This window comes from Ictidomys tridecemlineatus, chromosome 3 (genome assembly GCF_052094955.1).
Source record: "Ictidomys tridecemlineatus isolate mIctTri1 chromosome 3, mIctTri1.hap1, whole genome shotgun sequence".
Taxonomy (NCBI): Eukaryota; Metazoa; Chordata; class Mammalia; order Rodentia; family Sciuridae; genus Ictidomys; species Ictidomys tridecemlineatus.
In genome coordinates this window covers 148,110,470-148,135,750 of record NC_135479.1, presented here as the reverse complement: position 1 = coordinate 148,135,750, position 25,281 = coordinate 148,110,470, and the positions used below count along the sequence as shown (strand labels likewise).

The following is a 25,281-nucleotide window of genomic DNA, read 5'->3' as shown; positions in this document are numbered from 1 at the left end:
TGAGAGAAAACAGAAGATTAGTGAATAGAGAGAAATCAGATTCCAGGAAACGAAATTCAGAGAAAAGAAAACAAAAGAGAATAGTAATTTTCCTCTCAGACACTAGAGGGAGATGAGAAGGCCGAGCTGCCTATAGGCAGGTGATGGTTGGCAGGGGTGGGCATCAGGCCTGAGCAACTTGGCAGGTCCTCAAGAAACCATTCAGAAAAACCTCCTTCCTTAGTGACTGAGAGTCCAGGAGAAATGGTCCTAGCTTGACTAGGGGAGCAAGGCAAAAGAAAACTGGAAAGTGGAACTAAAGGTTTCTGAAATCCCAGGTGTTAACCTTCCCCATCTTTAAAGGGTACGTGAATCATTCCACTAACGCTAGCTAAACTGACATCTAACAATTACCAACTAGATGCCACCCTTGACACTATGTGAGGTGCTGGGACCACAGCTACAGAGCCTCCCAGCACTTGGGTGCCTAGAGAGGGATCCTGGAGACTGCCAGCTGAGGAAGGGGGTCCCTGGGGCCCGCGGAGTCCTGCAGGGAATCAGTCAATGCTGACATGAGTGGAGTGGAGGAAGGTAGGGACATTTGCACTAACCTTGAGGGATGAAAAGGATTTCAGGACAGAGGGCAAAGGGCAGTTCCAGGCCTTTGAACAAAGGTTCAGTTTATAGACTGAGTTAATTTTATTTGTGTATTGAGTGTGTCCTGGGCTCACCCAACTAAGAGGAGTGATCTTGTGACAGTGGCAACAGTATGCTGTGTAAGAGAGAACACTTTTGGAAAGGATCGTATCAGTGAAGTGAACCAGAAGTAAAATAAAGTCTCAAGATCTTCAGGTAAATTTCTGAGTAGGAGACATGTCAGCTTTTTAATTTAGTGACAATTGAAAGTGAGACTGCTGACAACATTGCTCACATTTTAGTCCTTAAGATTTGTGTGGGAGTCTGCAGGAACCCAGGATGTCAAGAATAGGGAGGGAAGGTGCAGAACCACTGAGATGGGCTCTGCTTCCCGCGCCCCCAGCAATTCTTCTCCCCAGGGTCTCTCATGGGGTTTTGCCTCTTTGTTCCCATTGACATCACTTGGTTCCAGACCTAGGCACACACAGGACCACTGCCCATTTCCATTGCCTCTTGGCTTTGTTTTCCCTACTCAAGCCCCTCAGAACATGAATATTTCCAACACAGCCACATTCTGCCAGATACCCGTCCGTAAGCACTGCATTGAGTGCACCAACTGCCTGCTCCTTCTCTACTACCTTTTGATTAGAGCTTGGATGCCACAGCTGGCCACTCAGACTCATCTATCCCACAGATCACAGTCGGTTTCTCCACAAACACTTCCTGATCTCAGCAGGAGTAACACCTTCTGCTGAGCTGTAGTTCAGGTAGCGGTTCAGCCACGCCTGCCAGGCTTTCCCCAACCTACTGGCAGGACTCACGGTTGCATGTGTCATGGAGCCAGCTTCCTCCTGAGTTATTTATGAGCCCATGGATGGATGGCCAGTTAAACAAGAGGCTGAGGAGTCTTCTGAGAAAGATTAATCTTCAGGGGAGCCAGGCCCCAGGAGCTTGACTTAATAAGGCCTTGGTGGGGAGAGTAGTGGCTGGGGGGTCTATAAGTCGTTCATCTCCTTGTCTAGATTTTGAGATCATGAGGGCAGAGACTGGGGATGATTCACCTAGTGAAGTATGTAGTTAGTCTCCAGTGTAGCATTTGGCAGCAGGAGATATTCAGTACATAGTTACAAGATAAAAAGAATATTTACTGTCCTTTCCTTGGAACAAATCTGATGGTTTATCAGATTTTATTACTGAAAGTATTAAGTTAAAATACATAGATTTTCTTTTCAGATAAGTGGGCCTATAGTACAGTTATTATATGAGGTCCACAAATCCATATCATATCAAGCATTTCTGTAGACTAAATAAAATGCTTTGTACCTATATGTGATACTATTTTTCAAATATATAAAGATACTATTGCAGTTAATTTTTAGAACTCACAAATTTACCAAAAACTTTATTGAAATCCAAATGACTTTTGCCTTCCATATGCTGTTAGGTAGAAGCACCACTTCTACTATATAAGGTCTGATCCTTAAAAAGAAAAAGAAAAGGGTGGGGGGGAGAGAAGTCTAATCCTATGGAATTTCTATATATACTACAGGTGTCTAAGGACACCTGCCTTGAGGATCCTCCAGGTGGGAGAAAAGCACCACACTCAGGTTGAGGCCCAATTTACAGGGAACAGTATGTTCCGTTGTTTGTTATTTCTTCATTTACTCTCCCTGAAGGGTTGACAAGAGAGCTGTTGAATATCTAAAGTCTGATAGAGGCCTTCTATTATAAAATGTGCATGGAAGAAACAGAATAAACACACAAAATAATTTTAGGAAAAAATGAGAAAAGAACACAGGAGTCATAGAGATACCTGAGTTCTACAAGGCACACAACTAGAATCCTAAAAGGAGGGGAAAGAGAGAATAGAGCTCTGAAGTCTAAACAGGGCAGCAGGACAATGTGACGGTGAGGTGATGTGGGCATCTTAGCTGGACTGGGGATGTCTGAGCTGAGAACTGGATGAGAAGAAGCCAGCCAAGAAGAGGTATGAGCAAAAAGCCTTCAAGACAAAGAACAACTACAATTTTAGTATTTTAAGGTGGTGAGTATTCCTGAGGAACACCAAAAAGATGAGAGAGAATGAGCAGAATGAGCTATGGCTAGAGGGACAGGCAGGTAGGGCTTTGGGCTTAGATGTAGCATAACTCTTCAAACCTTCCACAGAATTCCCCACATTTCCAACCCCTTTAATATACAAAGCCCAAAGCTGATTATTAAGTGGGTCCATGTGACCGATTCTGGGCAGAAACAACTCCGCCACTTCCAGGCCAAAGTAGAGAAAAGCCAACATGAGGATGTCAAGCTGTTTCTTCCTTGAGAGGACAGAGCCTGATGGTCAGCTGAATTAGAGTTGAAGCATGAAGCACAATTACCCTTAATAGTCACACAGACTCTTAGAACACTTTGAGAAAGAGAGAAATGATAAATCTTTGTGCTCTTAAGGAAGCCAATGCTAACTAATACTACATGGTAAGTTTGAATTTTATTCTAAGTGTAATAGGCAATCATTTGTGCTTTTGAGGTAGAAATGATGAGCTCTTACATGTGTTCATTTATTTTATTTACAGTGAACACATTTAGAATCCTACCACTTTGCTCTGTATGTGTAGAAGAGATTATGGGGAGAAGGGACAGGAGAGATCAGACCAGTTATGTGTCTTTTGCAGGTACTCTAGTTATGAAGTAGTGGTGGCTTGAAACTAGTGATGGCAATGGAGAGAGTAAGTTGAATTTAGGATATATTTTCAAGATAGAACTGATAGGACTGATGAAAAGACTCCAAGATTTTGGATGTAAGCAACTGAGAGAATAAGACAGGGGGAGCAGAAGTTTAGGCAAGTGGGGTGGGACTCAAAAAGTATGTTTTGATTTAAAGATCTCTTTCAGAAAATTGAGGGAAGAAAAAAAGAGAAGTGTGAGTGTTGGAGGTGGGGAGAGGAGTTCTTGACTCATCTTATAAAACCGCATAACTATGACACTCAAACTTAGTGATTCCACAAAATACATAGATGCAAAAATCCTAAACAAAATATTTTCAAACCAAGTCCAGAAATACATAAAAGGATAGTATATTATAATAAAGATGAATTTATTTCAGGAATAAGTTGGGTTTGTTCTAGGAATACAAGGGATTTTTAACATTTGTTTATCTATTAATGTAACTCACAACATTAACAGAATGAAGAAGATAATCTCAATAAATGCAGAAAATAATCTGATAGAATTCAATACTCATTTATGATTTAAAAGTTAGCAAATTCAGAACAAAGAAAACTTATTTAATTTGATAAAAGTATTATAAACACCTAATAGCATACATTGTATTAATGGTAAAGTATTGAAAACATTTTCCCTGAGATCAAGTATGAGACAAAGTTGTCTTCTATCACTCTTGCTATTCTTCCCTGTACTGAAGTCCTACTCAGCACAACAAGAAATCAAAAGAAGGAGGAGGAGGAGGAGGAGGAGGAGGAGGAAGAAGGGGAGAATAAAGAGGAGATGAGGAGGAGAGGAAGGAAGAGAAGGAAAGTATAGGTCAGGAATGAAGAAATAAAACTATAATTATTTATAGATGAGATAATTATATCTATGGAAAATCCTAAAAACTACATGGATTAATGATTAGAACTAATAGTTAACTTATCAAGATCACTGGATGAAAGTTAAAGATACAAAAATCAGTAGTATTTATATAAAGCAGTAATAAATGATTATAAAGTATGATACATTTATAACCACATCAAATTTATCAAACTCCTAGAAATAAATTTAAAGTCAACCTGCAATGACATCTACATGGAAAAAAATATTGAGCAGAAAGAAAGAATATCAAAATATGCTAAACTACATTCATCAATTGAAAAATCAATATAAAGATATCAACTCTTCACCAACTTGATCCATAGTGAAAATAAAATTCTAATAAAAATTCCAGGAAAGATTTTTTTCAAAATTGACAAGCTGATTCTAAAATTTATATAGAAATGCAAATGGAAAGAACAGGGATAATAAGACTTGAAGAGGAACAATGTTCAAAGATAAGAAAGTTCTTTATAAAGCTATGATAACTGCAACAAGGTGTATTGTCAAAAGACAGAAAAATAGACCAATGGAACAGAATAGGTGATGCAGAAAGAGACTGACAGATATAGGGGCATTCGATTTATGACAAAGGGGACACTCAAAACTAATAGGAATAAAGGATAATAATAATCTAAATAAGTCTTGCTCAGTCAAGTGATATCCATATGGAAAATAATGTATTCTGAACTTTTACTTCATAACAACAAAAAATCAAATCCAGGTTGATTGTAGCCTCACTGTGAAATGTAAAACAATAAAACATCTAAAGGGTAATATAGAAGAATATCCTCAGGAGAAGAGAAGTTCCTTGAACATGACATAGAAAGCACTGGTCAGAGGAAAAGACTGAAAACTTACTACAATGAAATAAAAAACTTATATCTATCAAAAGATATCATTTAAAAAAACAGACATTAGTACCCTATATACATGTATGACTACACTACTGGTGTGACTCTGCACCATGGGTAGCCAGAGGAATATGTTGTGCTCCATTTGTATACAATGTGTCAAAATGTATTCTACTGTCATGTATAACTTATTAGAACAAATTTTTAAAAAAATATCATTTATAAGGGGAAAAAGGGTCACAAGATAGGAGAATATATTTGAAAAACAACAACAACAAAGGACTTTTAACCTGATTGTTTAAAGAATTTCTTTAGGACAATATGAAACAGCAAATAAATTGAGATACGGACAAAAACCTAGAATAGAGACTTCACAATAGAAGATATCCGTATAGCCAAGAAAAGAAAAGAAAAGGTATTTGATTTCATTTTTCATCAGGGAAATGAAAATAGGAACAATAATGTTATACTACTACATATGCCCAAATGGTTCAAATGGGGGTTGGGGGGGTGATGACAATGACAACTTGGGAAGGATAAGAAGCAACTGGAACTCTTATGCCCTGTTAGAGGGAATGTAAATTGTTACAATCACTTAGAGAAACTCCTCAGCAGTAAGAGAAGTTACTTCAGAGAGAAAGAGGAAGAGAGGCCCAAGTTTCCCCGGCTGGTCCATTCCTCAACTGTTTGAATTTTCCTAGTCAAGGCCCCAGACAGGTAGGTGAAGAGAACTTTGAGTTGATTCCAGTCCCAGCTATGACCTGACTGCAACAGCATGAGAAACCCTGAATGAGAACCACCTAGTCAAAACCAGGCAAATCCCACATTCATGAGCAAAACTACTGTTTCTGTTTCAAGTCATTGTTTTAGGATTAATTATTACACAGAATAGAGAGCCAGTATATATATATATATATATATATATATATATATATATATGGAAAAAAGTAACAGAATATAGTTAATTTATAAGTCCACCTTTAAGTTTTTAAGGAAACTAATTTACTGTTTAATTTACTAAGTTTGTAAAAATCCTTTAAAAAACTATTATCTATACTAGACTCATAGATAGAATAAGAGATTTGTAAGTTGAACTTAAAAGCCTAAGGGAAAACTGTGTCTTCAGTTTCTACTTCCATAAATTGAATCTTAATTGAAAAATAAAAAAATAACCACCAATGAAAACTTCTTGAGTAGTTGCCTCAATTGATCCTTCTAGACAACTCAAATAACATAGGAAAAGAGCTGAGTGATTTATTGAGTGCTTACCATGTGCCATGCCACAACATAGGTGCTTCACCTAAATTAACTCATCTGATCCTCACAACAACCCTGTGAGGTAGGTTTTATAATCCCACTTTAGAGATGAGGCTCAGAGAGGCTGTTACTTGCCAAGACTGCAGCTAGCAAAGGATGGAATATGGGCCTCACTCCTGTGGATGGCTTCCTTAGAGTGTCTCAATGTCCCCCAGGCCCTCTGTGTAGCTGCAGGGATGGCACTTTGTGTCCACTCCTGCTTTGCCCCAGAGCTTTCCAGTGGGTGAGAGGAGGGGCATGCATGCAAGTGACCATCCTGTGATCCTGGAATAGAGCTGTGCTGGCCACAGAGAAAAGGGCAGCCTGGTGATCCTTAAAGTTCGGGAGTGTGGATGGGAGCCAAAGGGGCCTGACTCCTGGATTTAACTTGAGAGGAGATTTGGAGAGGAGATCTAGAAGCTGTGGAAAGAAAAAAAGAGGAAGAATTTCAGCACTATGGCTCCAGATTGTGCCTAAAGTCATGGCTCTTTTCATTCTTTTTTCCCCCCAATTCCCAATTTTAACTGTACCCAATGCCTGACATGGTAAAGCAGTTGTATGTTTGAATCCTTCCATTCTAGGATATTGGTGTGAATCAGTTTTGAACTTTATCTAATCTAACCCTCTTGTTTTATAGGTGAAAGGACCAAGAGATCTGCTGTGATATCTCCAGTGAGTAATCTATAGAACTCTCCTTCCTATCTAACCCTGCTGAATGAGTTAACAACCAAAACCTATACTGAAATATGGTAAACTTTGTAGGGCTCTTGTCTTTTATTTTGACGGAGAAGAATAGGTACAGTGAGGTCCTTAATACAGAAGTGGAAGAATACCTGGAGCTGCAGGGTTTCAGGGCCCCAGGATACAGGCAAGAACTGCTGCTCTGTGACCTGACTGATACAGGAAACCGATGGTGGCAGAGGCAGCACTACTGGAGACCCTGGTCCTGTCATGCCACTATCAAAAGCAAGGTTTCTGCCCCAGAAGTCTTTCCAGTGTTTCTGAGAAAAGTGCTGTTGACTCACACTGACAGCTACAAAGCACCTTACAGTCATTTCTGAAGGAGAAAGCCTGAACACAATGTGTTCAGGAGGAGATTTGTCTCCTCCTAAACAAATACAGAATAGCCAGAGGCCCAGCCCGCACTGGGCTGTTCAGAAGCTGGGGAACTAGTCTGGGCTCTCTTTAGGCCTCCACCTTTCACTTGCTCAGGGGATTCTGCCGGCTATCACCTTTCCTGGAAAGACAAACTGCAGGAAATAAGAAGAATCAAGTATCTTTGAAAGAGAAAAAGAATAAGAGAGGGCTAAACAAAATAAAAGACAGGAGCTCTACAAAGTTTACCATATTTCAATATAGGTTTTGGTTGTTAACTCATTCAGCTGGGTTGAATAGGAAGGAGAGTTCTATAGATTATTCACTGGAGATATCACATATGGAATTTTAAAGTATACACACTTTATCTCACTGATCCTCACAGCAACCTGGTAAGGTAGACAGAGCAGACAAGGAAACTCCTCCTGATGGTGCTTAACAGCAGGACTAGAGTCAGATCTTAGAATCACAGAATCATTGCGTGGCAGAGTTAGAAGTTATCTTACTAGTGATAATCTAAGGCATCCTTTTCCCAGAGCCTGAATCACCTTACAAAGTCTCTTCTGGCCCCTGCTTAAACTCTCCTAATGACGAGTAACTCACTATCCTACAAAAAATTCATATGGATATTAAGCCAAAATCTTTCTCCTTAGGACTTTTAGACTTTAAATCAAATTTCTGCCCATAAGAACAACACCAAGTTGAGTAAACTCTAATTGCTGTTCTTTGTAAATTTTGAAGATATCATACTTTCCCTTTTCTTGCAGATTAAATATCTTTAACACTTTAAACTGTTGCTTATGTGCTTAGAATAGTGCTTGAAATATATGCTAGATTGTAAATGATGAGTTGGTTCTTTAGCCTTGGTACTACTTCTTGGTCCTGGGCTCCTTCCTTGAACCACAATTAACCTCCATATTATAATATGTTTATAATGTACTTATATAAATAATAGAGAAAGAAAATGGTATATAGTTTTTTAAAAAATATCTTTTTCTTTGTGATACTGGGGATTGAACCCAGGGCCTTGCTAGGCAAACACTCTGCCACTGAGCTACATCACCAGCCCTTTTGATTTTTTTATATTGAGACAGGGTTTCACTAAGTTGCTGAGGCTGGCCTTGAACTGGTGATTCTCCTGCATCAGCTTCCTGAGTTACTAGGATTATAGGTGTCCACCACTGCACCCAGCTTACAATATGTAGTCTTTATCACCCAAACCAGAGTTTTCAGAACAACATGGAAACAATCAAAATTGGCCAAATTGCAGACAACTTCCAATTTAGTCTGTGATAATGGATTCATTGTCTAACTTAACTGACCACCTCAGAGATGCAGCTCAACATGGCCCCTCATTCATTGAGCATTTCCATAAGACATAAAATGGACCACTTTAGACAATGTCCACAGAATGCATGTGAAAAATCCTAGTGAAGTCAGGGATAACTCAGAATCTGGCAGGAGGTTCCTGCATGAAAATACGATCCGCAGCACTTCTCCTGTTAAGAGAAGCAGCACCCTTTTCAGTTCAATTTTGGGCACAACCAGACTAAAAAATTTCCTGTCAAAAGAATTCCAATGGAAGCTCTGAATATTTTTAGTTGTTCCTAAATTGAATGGTGTGAGAGACAAGCCCTGGTGTCTATGTGAGGCAGTTGTGTCATTCCTAACGGTACAGAATTCAGCCTCTTACATAAGTGCTATGGTGGAATGAATAGCAATGAGCTTAAAATTTTGGCAATTAAAGGGCAAGGAAATAGATGATAGCAAATTGTGACCAATCATGGGGAATATGCTTATTCATTAAAGTAATAATCCTATAAGGAGTCTGATGGCAAATAAATTAAGCCAAACAACCCAAAACACAATTTCAGAAAAAGATCTCAAGTTAAATTATCCTGTTATCATAGACTTAGCTGAAAACCATCTGAGATTTGGCCAATTTGATCATGTTTTCAATTTTTTCTAAAAACTCTCTGGTTTAAAAAGTAAACAATGTATTTTTTTCCCTCTCTCTCTATTACTAAAACAAACATAAACCACCTACTCGCCTTATGTTGCAAATTCCAGTACTTAGAAAATGAGTTTCATGAGCTGTTTTCTCATCTTAAGTTTGAGAAATGTCTAAATTTGAAAAAGAGGTATTTCATAATAGTATTAAGGGTAGAGGATGTGGAGATTGAATAGTGACCCCCTTTCATATAGAATGCAATAACATGGCAGGTGATGATTCATTACAAGTACAGAATAGAGGGAACTCTGGCCAAGAAGGAAACCCTACCCAGGGTGAACAGTCACAAGTGAATAGAGAAATGGTTGTGAAATATAGCAGAGTCCTTGCTGAGACATGCAGATGTCTTGGGGCTTGCGTTCATTACTCAGTGGACAGAATGATTCTCTTTACCTCCTCTGAAAAGCTTATCCTTTGTTTTTTCACATTAATTGAAGAAGGCTCTTAGGGACAGCTAGTTCAACCATTCAAAGAAGAAAGCGAGGTTCGATGAGGTTGTATGGTTTACAAAAAGTCACACATTACTTAGCAGAGCCAGACATAGAAGCCCAGACTTTGAGTTCCCAGTTCTGGTCTCTTTCTTTTTTACCATGCTGCTTCTCCCTAATGTTTGGAAAACATTCCTAAAAGTTGGTAATTTAGACACTTTTACTTTAATGGTGTTTTTTTTTTTTTATTCAGAGAAAAGGGTATTGATTTTGGAAGACTTAGAATTTAAAATTAATAAAATGGAACCACAAGGTGGTTTAGGAGGAAGAACAGAGTAGAACAAGGCTGAAAGTGGACAAAAGGAAACGAAGGTAACAGGAGAGCTATATATATAAACAATAAAAGGGGAGATGACAGAGGACAAAAAGAGAGGGAGAAATTGAACTGAGGAGAAGAAAAGGAACATTTAAGGGCAAACTCTGTAATCCCAGAGGCTCGGGAGGCTGAGGCAGAAGGATCACAAGTTTCAAGCCAGTTTCTTAGCAATTTAACAAGGTCCTAAGCAAGTTAGTAAGACCCTGTCTCAAAACAAACAAACAAACAAAAAATTTAAAAGGGCTGGCACAAGGCCCTGGATTCAATTCCCAGCACTACAAAAACAAAACAAAACAAAACCAAAAAAAAAGGGCTGGAAATGTGGCTCTGTGGTTAAGCATGCCCTGGGTTCAATCCCTGGTACCAAAAAAAAAGCAGCAAACTGAGCAGAAGTCAGAAATCAAAGAGAGACAAGAAAGAATAAAATAAATAGGGTCATGAAAAGAAGAGAAAACAGGGAAGAACAACATGAGAAAACAGGATAAGAGAGTGTGCAGGTGGGTAGGCACATTGGACAGAGTAGGACATAAAATGGAACACTTTAGACACATAGGACAACTGGCAGGAATGGCTGAGAGTGAGGTGAATCCCAACACCAGAGGTGAGGAAGGCCTGTGAGAGGGGACAGTGCATTGAGTGAAGTCAACAATGTGACCGTAGGTCCTAGAAAGATCCTTCGACTTACCACAGAATCTGCTCAACTATGGTTTTGAGGACACTGGTACCGCAGAAGATGATAAAGTCCCTCCGAAACCATGTATCTCTCCCTTACAATTCACCTCTCTTATCATTCATATAACTTTGTTTTCAAAATATACAAACATTCACTTGTTCACTTGTTCACTTGTGCACCCTGGAGGCCTTCTGCATCGGGCTGTTTGCATAAGAGATTTGTCGGTGCTTCCCAAAGAATGCTGGTATTCTTAGCACCCCCTTCACTTAGAAATGCCTTACAAATTGAGGATGGTGGGATTTTCCTCAGGAAAAGCCAGACCTCCACCATGGTCTGGTAGAGTCCCAGAGGAAAATGTCACAGTATTGTGAGAACAGCCAGGGGGAACATGAAAGCAATTTCCCAGAACTAGTGAGTATGTTCTTTCTTGTACATGCGTCCGTGAGGGAACTCTTCACCTCCCAGATTCAAACCCAGCCTACCTCCCCTGTGTGTGGGTTGCTGGGGAAAGCCAAGCTATCCTAAACTTGTCTTATCAGAGTAACTTTTTAAAAAATATTTTATTAGTTATTGATGGACCTTTATTTTATTTACTTATATATATGCAGAGCTGAGAATCAAACCCAGTGCCTCACACATGCTAGGCAAGCGCTCTACCACTATCATAGTAACTTTAATCAGAGCAGCATTCAGTCCTCTGCCCAAGAGGTCAACATGCCCTCCATTAAGGAAGAAAGCAATTTGGAGACATATTCTTCCCAGAACTATTAGCCTAGGAACACACGTCTCTTTCAAATAGTTGAGCAGATCCTGGAGTAAGTGTGATTATAACAGAGATTTCTGCCTAGTCCAACAACAGGTTTCCAGAACTAACTCCATTCCAGGAAGATAATCAATAGGAAGTAGAACCATGCCAGCAATTTTTTCCTTTAAAATACATGCCACAAATAAATCTCCTATGGCCCCAGCAATGGCTACAAGAGAATTCAGCAACCTACCTGCCTGCTCAAAATGTCAACCAGCCTTTTTCCAAGATGCAATCATAGTTTATAAGGAATGAGTTTTAAAAATCCCTTCATGCCTTACATGCACCCAGAGTGAGTTGCTGTCTGCAACATGGGTTAATGCCACTTTCTATGAGTACTCTGAGAGATGACATTTCATAAGCTGGTGTTTTTGTTCTTAGAAGCTGAGTTAAGGCCAGCTGCTGGCAGGGATAGGTGGTAGCCACCTTCTGTGTACTTACGTGGGGTCCTGAGACGGTGACAGTGCCCATGTTAGTTCCGCCCTCACCTCATGTACTCCCCATCACTCCTATAATCCATAAACGATTCTGATCCTGACACCTCCTCAAAATCCTCCAGCACCAGACTGGTGGAGTCCTCACCCAGGATGCCGCTGTCAGGCCTGGACATTCTGGCCCGGGAAAGAGGTGCAGGTAGGTTGGTAGCAGCTGGAGGGGGAGAACAAGGAGACACATGCTGGACAGAGGTGGGCGTGGCCTGAACAGGGGACAAGGATGGCTCGCAGACTTCCTCATCATCCTTCTCGGACTCTGGCCCTCCATCTGGGGTAGAGGGACCTAGGACATGGTAGAGGCTGGGGAGGCGGATGTCAAAGCGCAGCCCGAATTTAGCAAAGAGCTTATCATTGAGAGTGTAGAGCTTCTCTGAGATGTCATAGCCCAGCAGGGCCGAGAAGAGGCGGGAGATGTACCGCTCCTTGGTTAGAAGAAGATGGAGGCTTTTCCGGGGCCAGGAAATGTAGCTACATTCAGTCTCAGCAGTCAAAGTGACCTGAGGGGGTTCAATAAAAGAAAGGGAAGGTTTAAACCAGAAAAGGTATCTATGTTAAGCACAAAGAAGCAATTGCTACTTGATAAATGGCTATACTTTCATTGCAGTATCCCTTGATGGTCTTGACTGGAGGAGGGCCAGGATTTGAATGACTTGTACTTGTGTGCAGTGAAATGAAGAGTGTCCTGCATCAGGAGCCCTGGGGTCAGCCATTCACTCACTCACTCATCACCTTCTGGATTCTCAGTCTGCATATCCTCTTTCCTCAGCTCTCATAGTCTGTGGCTCCATGATTGATACTTGTAATGGCTACAAAAGGTTCTGAGTTGAGAGAGATATATAGAGAAGTGGGGGATGAGGAATTTCCTAATGCATTGAAGAGAAAGAAAAATCCTGAATATTATTTGCTTTAAAGACAATGTAGGGGGCTGGGGTTGTGGCTCAGTGGTAGAGTGCTCACCTAGCATGCATGAGGCACTGGGTTCAATCCCCAGTATCACATAAATATAAAATAAAGTTATTGAGTCCACCTAAAACTAAAAAATAAATATTAAAAAAAGACAATGTAGGGCTGGGGATGTGGCTCAAGCAGTAGCGCACTTGCCTGGCATGCATGCGGCCTGGGTTCGATTCTCAGCACCACAAACAAAGATGTTGTGTCCGCTGAAAACTAAAAAATAAATATTAAAATTCTCTCTCTCTCTCTTAAAAAAAAAGACAATGCAGGGGCACAAAGGGTTGGGAAAATGTTCAGCTAAAGAAAAAGTTTTGGATAAGGTATGCCAGGTTGTATCAAGTGGACAAAGTACTGGCCTAGGATTCAGGTCCATGAAGTCCCTTTACCTTGGCTACTATAAGTAACCAAAAGAATCTGATGTCTAAAGTCAGAAAAGTAGTACAGAGGAAGACAAACTCTTGAGAGCAAAAAGTTAAAGATCCCCCTTTGTACAACCTTTATATACCTTGATACAACTGACTCCCAAATTTGTCTCATACCTAGGCCTCGTTCCTGATTTTCAGACTCAAATATAAAACTGTTCATAGCATCTTATTTAACTGTCCATAAGCAGTACAAACTTATTGTATCCCAAATTGAACTTCTTATTCCCTCCAAGTCAGTTCTACCTGCAGCTCCCTTATCTCAACTGATCACAGCTCCATCTTTCCAGTTACTCAGGTCAAAAAGCCTCAGAGTTTTCCTTGATTCTCTTTCTCTCACATCTTATGTCCAACTTATTCAGAAACACTTTTAACTCTATCCAGAAAATATACACCCTGGTCCTTATATGATCTGGCTCCCCCATTGCCTCTCTAAACTTCTTCTCCTACTAGTCTCTTTCCCCCACCTCTGTTCCAGGTGCTCTGGCCTCCTTTCTGTACCTTGAATGCACTAGCCCCATCTTAGGACTTGGCACTGGCTCTTTCTTTTGTCTGGTATGCTCTTCCCCAGACACCCACAGAGCTCACAATGTCACCTCTCTCAGGTCTTTGCTCAAATTTTACCTGCTTAACAAGGACTTCTGTGACCACTCTATTTAAAACTACAACCATCTCTCCCTTACCCTACTCTAACATGCTACATAATTTCCTTACTCATTGTGTCTGTGGCTTATTTTTGTCTCTGTCACTAGAATGTAGAATACATAAGGACAGGGACCTTCATCTCTTCTGTTTACTAATGTATTCCAAATACCTTTAACTGTTTCTGGCAAATTATAAGTACTCAGTAAATATCACTGAAGTGAATGAACGAATCAAGTGAAGAGCATGAATCTTATATGTTGTAAAACAACCTAATGTCACTTTTTCATGTCCTGAATAAAATCCTTTCCCAAAGGTGCTTTGGAAATCTGCTTCTTGATTGCTTCTCACATATATATGGGCATGTATATAATAAAGTGTGACAACTATCTAGCTTTTTCTTTAATACTCACCTCAGATGCTGGTTGAAGGGACTGAATAAGAATGTAAACAAAATTTAGGTTCAGTAAAACAGGATGCAAATTGGAGGAATGATGATGATTTCTGTGTGATGCCTCTTGTGCTATGTTATTTTAAAAATTATTATGGTATCTATTTATGGGATATAGTGTGATGTTTTGATATATGTATATGTTGTAGAATAATCAAAACAGGCTAATTAGCATACCCATTGCTGCAAATGTTTATCTTTGTGGTGAGAACACTTAAAATCCTCTTTTAGTGTTTTGAAATATATATTAACTATAGTCAGTATACTGTGCATTAGAACATCATTATTTATTTATTTATTTATTTATTTATTTATTTATTTATTTATTTTTGTACAGGGGATTGGACCCAGGGGCACTTAACCACTGAGCCACATTCCCAGCCCTATTTTGTATTTTATTTAGAAACTGAGTCTCATTGAGTTGCTTAATGCCTCACTTTTTCTGAGGTTGGCTTTGAACTCATGATCCTCCTGCCTCAGCTTCTTGAACCACTGTGCCTGGCAGAACACCAGAATTTTTTCCTCTTATCTAACTGAAACTTTGCATCTGTTGACCAATGTCTCCCCTTTCTCTATTCATCCCCCTTCCCAGGTCTCTGGTAACAGCATTCTACTCTACTCTTGCAAGTTTGACTTTTTTAGATTCTCATGTGAGATCATACAGCATTTATGTGTGTTCTTATGACTAATGAGAGTGTCACAGCAGTAAACAGGCAATAGTTCTGATGAAACTGAATTATTGAGAGGTATGATGGACTGTTGATTGATTTGTGTTAAACATGAGGTGAATTATGATTTAGACTGTCACTTTGGACTACTCTCACAGTCAACAAAGGCTGCAAAAGGTAAGGACAGAGTGAACTATAACTTGGGACAACATTTGACATTTGCAAAGAGGAAATGGGACTTCACACAGCCAATAGCAAATGTGTGTGTCTCACTGCTCCCAAACAAGACAGACACTAAAAATATAAACTGGAGGAATATGACCCTACTTACATTCCAGGCTGAGAGGCCATCTGGGGTTATAGCCCTTCCTTTCGAGCATAACTTAGGGGAGGGCACCTGGCTACCCACCACCTGTTCCTCTGGGTCAGCGTCAGAGCCCTGGTCCAGCTGTCTCAGACTCCTGGACATTCTTCCAGCCTGAGGGAGTTCCCAAATGGCTGGGATAGCTATTGAGGGCGGGAATGTGTTTGGGGATAGGGGTGGAAATATAATTGGAGGGGGTCTGTGGTTGGTAGCCCAGTCAGTGGGATCAAGACTACTTCTCAAGCTCCATCATCACAGAGACAAGTGTCAGGGTGGGGCCGGAAACCAGCCAAGCCAAATGATACTGCCTGGCATGTGTCTGTTCTGGGGTTGGTTCATATGCTGGCTTGGAGGACTCCCTGATAGAAGTGGTAGGAAACACACAGAACCCAGTATCTGCACACTATCTGGAGGAGGAATCCCTAAGGATGGTGAGTGTAGGTGTTTAAACTTCACTCTTCCGGTGGTCCTTCCATTTTTTAAAAAAGAACGTAAATAGTAGATTCAGGCAACTTGGCTTTGCCACTTTTTAGTTGAATTTCATGATGTTTGGTACCTTAGTTTCCTCATCTGTTAAATGGGGTAATAATAATATCTAACCCCAAGAATTGTATGAGTCCATGGGGTAATATAGTATGAAGTGCCTGTACAAACTAGCCATTCAGTAAGCAAGAACTACAAAGTAACCACCATCTGAAGCATTGGCAGAGAAGAGAGTAGAAGCTGAGCAGCTAGGTTCCCCACTTACATTCGTATGCAAGTGGATGTCCCATAGAATTCTCTGAGACACCAACAGCCACTTATCAAACCTTCATTGAACACCTACTATGTTCTAGGGACTGTGCTTTAGAGTTTGGAGATAGAGAAAGAAGCCCAGATTTTTACTTCAAAGAGATCATTATGTAAAAGACAGAAAGGAACCCAGTTGGTTAGAAGAGAGAGCAACTGTGCACCAGTCAGCATCCACAAAAGGAAGAAAATAGGTAGGCAGACAGGAACGGTGTACTGTGGGGTGGAAGGCCGAGAGGCTGATCTGAGCAGGCTCACAGAGGATTTGAAATGCCCTCCAAAGGCTCATCTATTGAGGACTTGGTCCTCAATGCAGCAAGTTTCAGAGGGAGACTTTGGGGAGGTGATTGGATTAGGAGAACTCCGATATTATCGAACATATCAATCAATTAGTCCACTGAAAGAGTCATGATTTGGGTGCATGACTGGGAAATGATGGAAACTGTAGGAGAGACCTAGTTGAGGGGAATGGATACTTGGGGGAGGCCCTTGGGGACTGTATCTTCTCCACCTCTCTGCCCACTTCCTATATATCATGAGTGGAACAGCTTTCTTCTGTCACATCCCTCTGTCACAATGTTCTGCCTTACTCAGGCCCAAAGCAATGGAGCCAGTTGACCATGGTCTGAAACCATGAGCCAAAATAAGTCTTTACTCCTTTAAGTTGTTTTTTGTTTGTTTGTTTGTTTGTTTTAGATATTTGTTACAGTGACAAAATGCTGACTAACACAGGAAGTGAGATGTCACGGCCTCTCATCTAGAAGGGGAAATGTATTTCAGATAGAAGGGAAAGGAGGGACCAAGGCAAGGAGTTGCCCAACCATGTGGTGTGTTGAGAGAAGCAGCTGTACTTCAGCATGGCTATGTGTGTAAAATGTATAAGGAAAAGAGGGCTGGAGTGTGACCAGAGGGCACTAAAAATTTAAAGTTAACCTCTGAGGAGTGTGAGGTTTTATCTTGTGGGCACTAGAGTCTTCTGGAAGAGTTTTAGGCAAAGAAGTGATATTATAGTGACCTTTTAGGGACCAGGATCTCCCATCTATTCCCAAGTCAGAAGCTCAGGGGCTGTTTCCACAGAGGAGGAGATGGTGATGCTCTCACCCTAGCAACATATTAGCAGTGATCCAAAGGCAGATTTGGGAGGAGAGAGGGGTGTGGACATTGCCAGGTTACAGAAGAACAGGTGAGGCAGTGCTGCTATGGGGCTCCCTATTACCTGGAAGACTCCCTCCTCAGAGGGTCGCAGGGATTCCCACTCTGGAGAGTCCATGAACTGGTATGGAAAGACGTAGTGAAGAAACTGCCCATCCTGGCTCACACGAACCCTGGCAAAGGGAGAGAAGAGAGTGCTTGGGAAAGGGCAATAGCTGCTGAAACCCCCTTTGCTGTCGTTGTATGTTGCCAATTAACACAAATCTCCCACAAATCACCTTGCCCAAAATGTAATAGAACCCAAAGCAGGAGAGACCTGATTAATGTGTAGAAGCTGTTTAGAAAGGGATCTCAGGGAGACTTCCTGAGCCCTCCTGCTTACCCATGGTTCTCAATTCCAGGCTTTAGAGTAGAAGCCACAGGGGAGCTTTAAAAAACACCTAGACTTAGACCCTATTCCAGAGCAATTAACAAGAATCTTTGTAAGTGGGATCTGGAAATTATTAGTCTAAAAATCTCCCTAGTACGATATTGACCAAATTATATTTTTCTATTGGGTACATATATGAAACATGTGACCGCAAATAATGCACCAATAAAAATATGAAAAGAAAACTTCCCCATGATTCTATTGTGTAGTTAGGACAGAAACTACTGTTCTAGAGCTCTGCTATCCACTAGCCACATGTGACTATTTAAGTTTACAGTTATAGTCACTAAAATTAATAAAATTAGGGCTGAGGATGCAGCTCAGTGATAGAGTGCTTACCTAGCATGTGTAAGGCCTTGGGTTAAATCTCTAGCACTGCAAATATAAACAAACTAACTAACTAACTAAAAATCTAGTTATTCAGTTACACTAATCACATTTCAGTTGCTCCATAGCCACATGTGGCCTGTGGTTACCATATTGTACAACAGGGATATAGAATGTTTCTCTCATCACAGAAAGTTTTCTGGTCAGCGCTGCTCTAGAGGTTCAGGTTGGGGTAACTTCTCCTTTTTCCTTCCCAGTAGACTATGTGAGAAGCCATGCTTTATACATCACATGTTTGCATTATAACCACTTTTCAGACTTTGAAGGAAGTGGTAAGTCCACTAGATACTTCACAAGTGTTCTCTTATTTAATCATCACAATAACTCAAGATAGATTATTCCTTTCTGTGTTTTATGGTTAAGAAAACTCATACTCAGGCTTAGTGGTTAACTCCTCAGCTATCAAGCTATCAAGAACTGAGATTCTGTATTTTTACCATGACACCATTTTCCCAGAGCTTTTGGCAGGTGACGGTGGACACTCTTTAGCATTGCCTCATCTCTGTCCTCACTAGCCATAATGTGGCAGTAACAGTTTCTGTCTTTGGACAAAAGATCCCATGCACTCTGCTCAATGGATGATCCTGGGGTATAAACTTAACCTGAGATAAACTCCTTCAATGAGAATTTGAAACTGGAATTAAGTAAATGTGACTCATGTCTTGGATGGGGGAAACTATTGCATTCACAACTTAAGTTTTCCTGTTAAGGAACCAAAACCTTACTTTTTAAAATCATGTAGCTCAGACTTTGAAAAAGCATGTACTCCAATTAGCCATAGGGAAGAAAAATATAAAATCAAACAAAAGGCCCAATAGAACAAGTTCTTGTTTCTATTCCTAGCAGAGGCTCAGGTGCATGCCTTTCCTTGTTTGGTGAGAAATTCTTGTACTTCTTAAAAGACCTTTTCCCCCTTCAGCTAGCTGGAGTTGGTGTCTATGGTTACAACCAGGAATTCTAATTAACATGTTTTAATTTTATGAATAATCTTATTCTACTTTACCAACATGTTAAACTGCTCTTGACTTGCCCATAAGCACAGGTTTATCTTCATAGCTCAGGATTAGAAACACCACTAATGCTGCTTGCTGTCCATGTATCCTTGCGGACATGCAGAGAATGGGGACTGCATTTTGGGAGGATTTGTTAGAATTAATGGCCTGTCTCTGACTATGCTTGGGGAAAGTAAGCATATTTCAGATGTGATATGGCATCTGGAAAAAGATTAAGTCTCTTCTAAGTGAGTTGTACTAAGTGAGAAGATATGTCTGTTAGGAAGAAGAAGAAGGAGGAGGACGAGGAAGAAGAGGAGGAGGAGGAAGAGGAGGAGGAGGAGGAGGAAGAAGAGGAGAGGATCTCCAAGGCACACATGTCCATTTAGAGGGAGATATTCCTCCATTATTTCTGGATCTTTCCTGGTTAAACAAATATTCCTGGAGGTCAGGGGATGCAGAGATATACAATCTGGCTCTTGCCTTTGAGGGTTGCACAGTATAGTGGAAGTCATAGGCACATAAATAACTAGTTGCAATTCTATGTGATAAGCACTATTGTGGAATAGGAGCACTGAGAAGGGACAGAGTTTTTTTGGGGGGAGGGGGTGGAAGACTTCTCAAAGATGATGACATTTCTTTCTCATACGGGGAAGCTAGAGAGAGAGAGTAAAAGGGGAGACTGATAAAAAGGAAGATCTCACAAAAATAGAAGGGAAATCAATAGAGGAAGGGGATTCAGAAGGAGTTAGGAGGAGAGGGCATGGGAAGCACTGGGGAATGAAGTCCACCAAATTATGCTATGTCCATGTATAAAATATAATACAATGAACCCCATGCTTATATATAATTGTAGTGCAATAACTTAAAAATATCATCATTATCATCATCATCATCGAATGGGAAAGAGTAGATTAGAGCAATGGAATCTGGGGGAAAGAAGAGGGGAGGGGCAGGAATAACATGGGAGAATGGAACTGATCAGATTGTTTTATGCATGTATGAATGGAATAATGAATACCACTATTGTATATAATTATAATGCATCAATTTAAGAAAAAATTCTACTAAGGTTAAATTCCCTGTAATCTAGCTGACCAATTTATTCAGCAACAAGACTAGATATATAAATTTGGGAGGCATTGGCATTCAGGTATCATTTGAAGCTATGGGACCAGCCAAGTTTCCAACGAGGTAAAGAGGGAGCTGATGGGAGGATTTGGGTCTGACTTTGGCACCACTTTACCTCTGAGAGGTTTTAAGAGGCAGAAAGGGCATAAAGGTAGGGGGAAGTCAGAGGGAAGCTTACTGTCCTCTTTGTTCACATCATTAGAGATACCTGGAATAACGTTTAACCTGATATAATACTGGTCATTTTCTTATTGGAATATTAAATGATTTGAACAACTTCGTCATTTGCACTTGCCTCTCTTGCTTAAATTGTTCATATGAGTGTATATGATTCAAACAAAAACAAAGCAAGAGGAAGAGGAGGAGGAGGAGGAGGGAGGCTTGGGCTGAGTTTAAAAGATAAATAGGATACTAATAAGTAGATAAGGATGGGGAGAGACAGAGATCTGGGAAATCCAGTCTAGCAGTGTGTTCTCCAATATCTGCTTTTCTCTTCCTCCATAGTGTTAGAGTTTTAACTGGATACATGGCTGCACCATACATCCTTTCTCACTAGGTATAGCCAAGGGGGCTAACTTCTGGTCAATGGGATATAAGCACTCCTGAGTCTTGCTCTTACACACACACACACACACACACACACACACACACACACACACACACAAGCAATTAATAAACTATTGTTGCCTCTTACCTGACTACCTAAAGAAGGAAGATTGAGGGAATGTAGGTCTCAAACCAAGCTAATGATGGAGTCAACCCATAACTTCCGAAAGGCAGAAACACATTCCTACAAGACCAGGAAATATATAGAGAGACTGCCTGGCAGAGTCTCCCTGAGTAATGAAAGAAAACAAGATAAAAAGTGTCGTGTTCTCCTACCTCAGGGTCTTTACATATGCTGTCCCCAGTTAGACCTCTTTCCTCCAATTTCAGCTTTAACACCCCCTATTACAGGAAGGGGGTCTTGTCTGACCTCCCCAGAAAAGTGAAATCCAGCAGTTTTAGTTACATGCTCTCATTGCACTCTGCATTTCTCCATAGAAATGCTATATCCATTGTTACCCATCTGGCACACATTGACTATCAGCTGTTTTGATAGACTGTAAACTCCATGAATACAAAGGCAATATTTTTAACATTTAGCACTAGAGGCCTAGTCTCTATTACTTTTAATACATATTTGTGGAAAGGAAGAAGGAAGGATGGAAGGAAGGAACAAAAGCAGGAGGGAAAGAAAGAAAAAAGGAACAATGAACAAACCAGTAAACTCATTTGTGTTCCAAAAAAGGTGATCAAAATCTAAAAAAAAAAAAAAAACCTGAAAGAAAGAAAGAAAGAAAGCTTCTCTAAGAAAGGAAGATACCAGGAGAGAACACAGCTGCTGTGGCATCCCTCATCTCCTCAGATTCCCCAGGAAAGCCACCAAAGAGTGACAAGATCTCAGAGTGTGAGTAATATTAAATGAGTCTGGCAAGGCTCACTGGAGCCATTTAAACAGGTATACTGTGTCCTTTATTGTTGGTCTCTTCTTACTCTTTGATCTCCTGGATGACACATCAGTCATTTCCATCTATGTGAATAGCTTAGATAGGTAGTTAACCTGTTCAGGGGTCTAAACATGTAAGAGTTTGTGCTTTGGATTTTATATGACAGAAACTCTCCAACAGTAAGTACGGCTTAACAGGGTGATAGGTTTTGAGGAAGTCACTTTGTTCTCTAAATCTTGAAAGGGACTAACTGCCCTTAATAAAATAATACAAAAGACTTCTGAGATTTGAGCAAAGGGCTCCATGTCTGCATGTAAGACAGGGAAGTCTACACAAAAGGCTCCCACTTCCTGGCACAGAGTTCTTTTCTGCTACCTTGAGGTGTTTGGTACCACACTATAAACAGCCCAGGGTACAGTGATTCTTCCTTAAAACCAGAGCTCACTCACAGACAAGAAGCTTCATCGCCTTGTTCAGCTTAGCCAAATTGGGAGAGGATGACTTTGAAAGATAACCAAACAAGAGGAACAACAATAACATCCTTAATCCAAACTGTGAAAAGAAAAAAATCAAATTGTCTGATTTCTAATTTAGGCTGTTGATATTAAGTATTCTAGGAAAAGCTACACAAGGACAAGCCCTTCTCTCCCCTTCACAGAGACATGGTTTTATATAAGTTCATAGGAAATCTGTCATATATAAGATACCTGAACCATTCCATAATAGTAATGTGCTTCCAGCAAGAGCACTGTACAGTGGAGGTAGGTTGACTTCTACTGGTCTCAATTCCCTCCACTGAACAGAGGAGCCACAAAAAGAGCATCATGGATCTCATGAATGAGTAAGTTCTCTGAACTGGTTCTATCTTAAGCATGAAACTATAAGTAGTAAATATTTTGGCAGTAGTCATGATGTGTATTTGTTTATTTAAAAAACTACACTTGTTTACACTTTCAATTCACTCATAAATGAAATAAAATGTCACAAAATCTCTCCCCTTATAATTCACTCAATTCAGGACCTCTGAGACCAAAACTTATATACATAACACCTTGAATTTTGCAAATTAATACATAAAGTTTATTATTACTATAATAGTAGTTGTCATGCTATCATCATCAAGATTTTTTTCCACACTGTGTTGTTGGAAAAAACTGTGTTGTTACTTTCTTTCTTTTTTAAAATTTTGTTTCCTTCTTTCTTAGATTCAGAGCCTTCTGATTATCTATCCCCTTAACTTTTCTACCACATTATTGTGTGAGAAGTGTGCAAGCACCACTAGTGAAATATTTCAAGAAGTCCACAATTGCCTACAAAGTGTGAAGCACAGAGTCCCATGGTATTTTCTCATTAGATATTAATTAGAGAAAAAAATTAAAACATCAATGGCCCAATTTCACATGCAGGTTAATTGGGTACACACCAATCCTGACTGAGAACATTGCTACCAATGTCCATTGTCAGTCTTCTTCAAAGGAGCAGATGTCTCCACCAAATCCCTGATGACACATACGTGGGCATCACTAATATTTTGTCAGCCTAAGGTGCTCAGATTTATAGTACTTAACTTCTTGGTCTGCAAGAATCTCAGTTGAACAACAGGGTATTAAAGAGTGGACAAAGGGTATTCTTGCTCTTTACCTGGCTGTACACAGACTACTTAAGAGTTGGTATAGAATATTCCAAACACAAGTGGGGCAGTTCCCTTGATGCCCTGGCAGAGAATAGGGGTTACAGGAACCCCCTCCCTTTCTGGCCTTGTTCCCTATGCCTAGTTAATGCTTAGCAAATATCAAATGTATACAGAAGGAAAAATTAATCTTTCTTTCCAACCAAGAAGATGCCTCATGATCTAGTTTCCTCTTGGAACATGTTTTTAAAAAAGGAAGCAAACTCACTCCTAGAAAAATCTATTTTGGTTTATTTTACTCGCCACATCCTTCCCTCAATGAAAGGGAACATGAAATGGAAAGGGACACTAGGGAAATGAGAAGTGTGGGCTGGGGAAAGAAGTTCTGGGCAATGACAATGACAGAATAGCTTACCGGCCAGAGAGCAACAGGGACAGGCGGTTGATGGGTGTCTCACCCTCTACGGCATAGGTCTGGTCTGTGGCCAGAGTCAAGACCTGCTCTTGGCAGCAGTGAACAATCTCCTTGTAGGTCTGGAGGGGCACCTGCAGGGGCAGGCACAGCGTCTTGTAGAGGAGGTCAAACTCCTCAGGCAGGGTGTTCATGCGCAGGCGGTACACCAGGTGTGCCAGCTGGAGCAGGCAGGCCACTGCCAATAGGACGTTCCAAAGGACAATGTCTAGCCCACAGGCATCAAGCCAGCCCCATAGCACACAACACAGGTAACCAGTACCCAGGAAGCCAAAAAGGTAGAAGCATCCATATACCCCACTGCCTCCCATGAATCCCAGGAGCAAGAAACAGTTGGCTAGGTGGTAGAGAGCCCCTTCCGGATCCTGTTTCCAGCTAATGCACACTGGCCCTCGCCAGAGGAGCTGTCCCACTGTGCTGCTGTTGGTGCTCATCTTTGAGGTATCACAAAGACTTGCTGGACTCTGATATTGTCCCACACAGGAAACTCAGGAAATGAATTAATCTGCCCTCCCAGGTATCTTTTCACCCCCAGCTTCTCACCACCTACTCTACCTTTGCTGGGAGGAACGCTTCCAGTGGCGCAGAGAATGAATGCCAGAACATAGTACACTTCATGGAGAATTTTAGAACTTTCTTTTCTCTTTCTCTTTCTCCCTCAGCAAGGCTCTGGCCCTTTCTGTAGAACTCTGGCAAGATTCCTTGGCTTCAAGTTTCTGAGGACAGTCTTCATATTTGGTTCTTAGCCCAAAGCCTATGTTGTCCCAAGAGAAAGGACCACAAGACTGAAAACTTCAGTGAGGGATGAAGTGGACACATCCTGCTCTCTGCTGTTCCCAAGCAGAATGAGGAGAGTCCAGCATGGGGAGGCACACTTGTGTTCCATTTGGAATGTGTTGTCTCTTGGCACCGGAAGAAAGGGTGACCCCAGAGGGATACCATGTTTGGAATTGGAATCTAAGAGGTACTGGCAGTGAGAAAAAACAGGCCAGGCATTCAGGCAGGCTGGCAGAGCACTTAGCATACCTCTCAAAGGACAAGATAAGACCTGGGGCAAGACAGGCAGGCAAGGAGGAAT

General features: G+C 40.7%; 1 protein-coding gene across 2 annotated transcripts; it reads right to left on the bottom strand.

Annotated features, from left to right (window-relative positions):
• Positions 1–6,280: 6,280 nt before the first annotated feature.
• Popdc2 (popeye domain cAMP effector 2) lies at positions 6,281–25,281 on the bottom strand. Of its 2 annotated transcripts, none has more exons than XM_005327625.5 (4): positions 24,147–25,281; positions 17,736–17,844; positions 12,177–12,726; positions 6,281–6,767 (listed from the first exon to the last, which is right to left on the bottom strand). In XM_005327625.5, the coding sequence occupies exons 1-3, from the start codon at positions 24,635–24,637 to the stop codon at positions 12,220–12,222; spliced, it is 1,107 nt and encodes a 368-aa protein (XP_005327682.1). In that variant the 5' UTR covers positions 24,638–25,281; the 3' UTR covers positions 6,281–6,767; positions 12,177–12,219. The 2 variants fall into 2 exon arrangements, with proteins under 2 accessions (XP_005327682.1, XP_005327683.1); XM_005327626.5 differs by having other exon boundaries at positions 12,318–12,726; positions 24,147–25,279.

What these genes read in the sequence shown, in the direction of transcription:
- Popdc2 (XM_005327625.5), bottom strand. Translation starts at nt 24,637, where the DNA reads ATGAGCACCAACAGCAGCACAGTGGGACAGCTCCTCTGGCGAGGGCCA. An exon ending in TCCCTGTTGCTCTCTGGCCG is followed by an intron (nt 17,845 to 24,146) that starts GTAAGCTATTCT and finishes TCCCTTTGCCAG; the next exon opens with GGTTCGTGTGAGCCAGGATG. An exon ending in CTGAGGAGGGAGTCTTCCAG is followed by an intron (nt 12,727 to 17,735) that starts GTAATAGGGAGC and finishes GAACCCCCTCAG; the next exon opens with GTCACTTTGACTGCTGAGAC.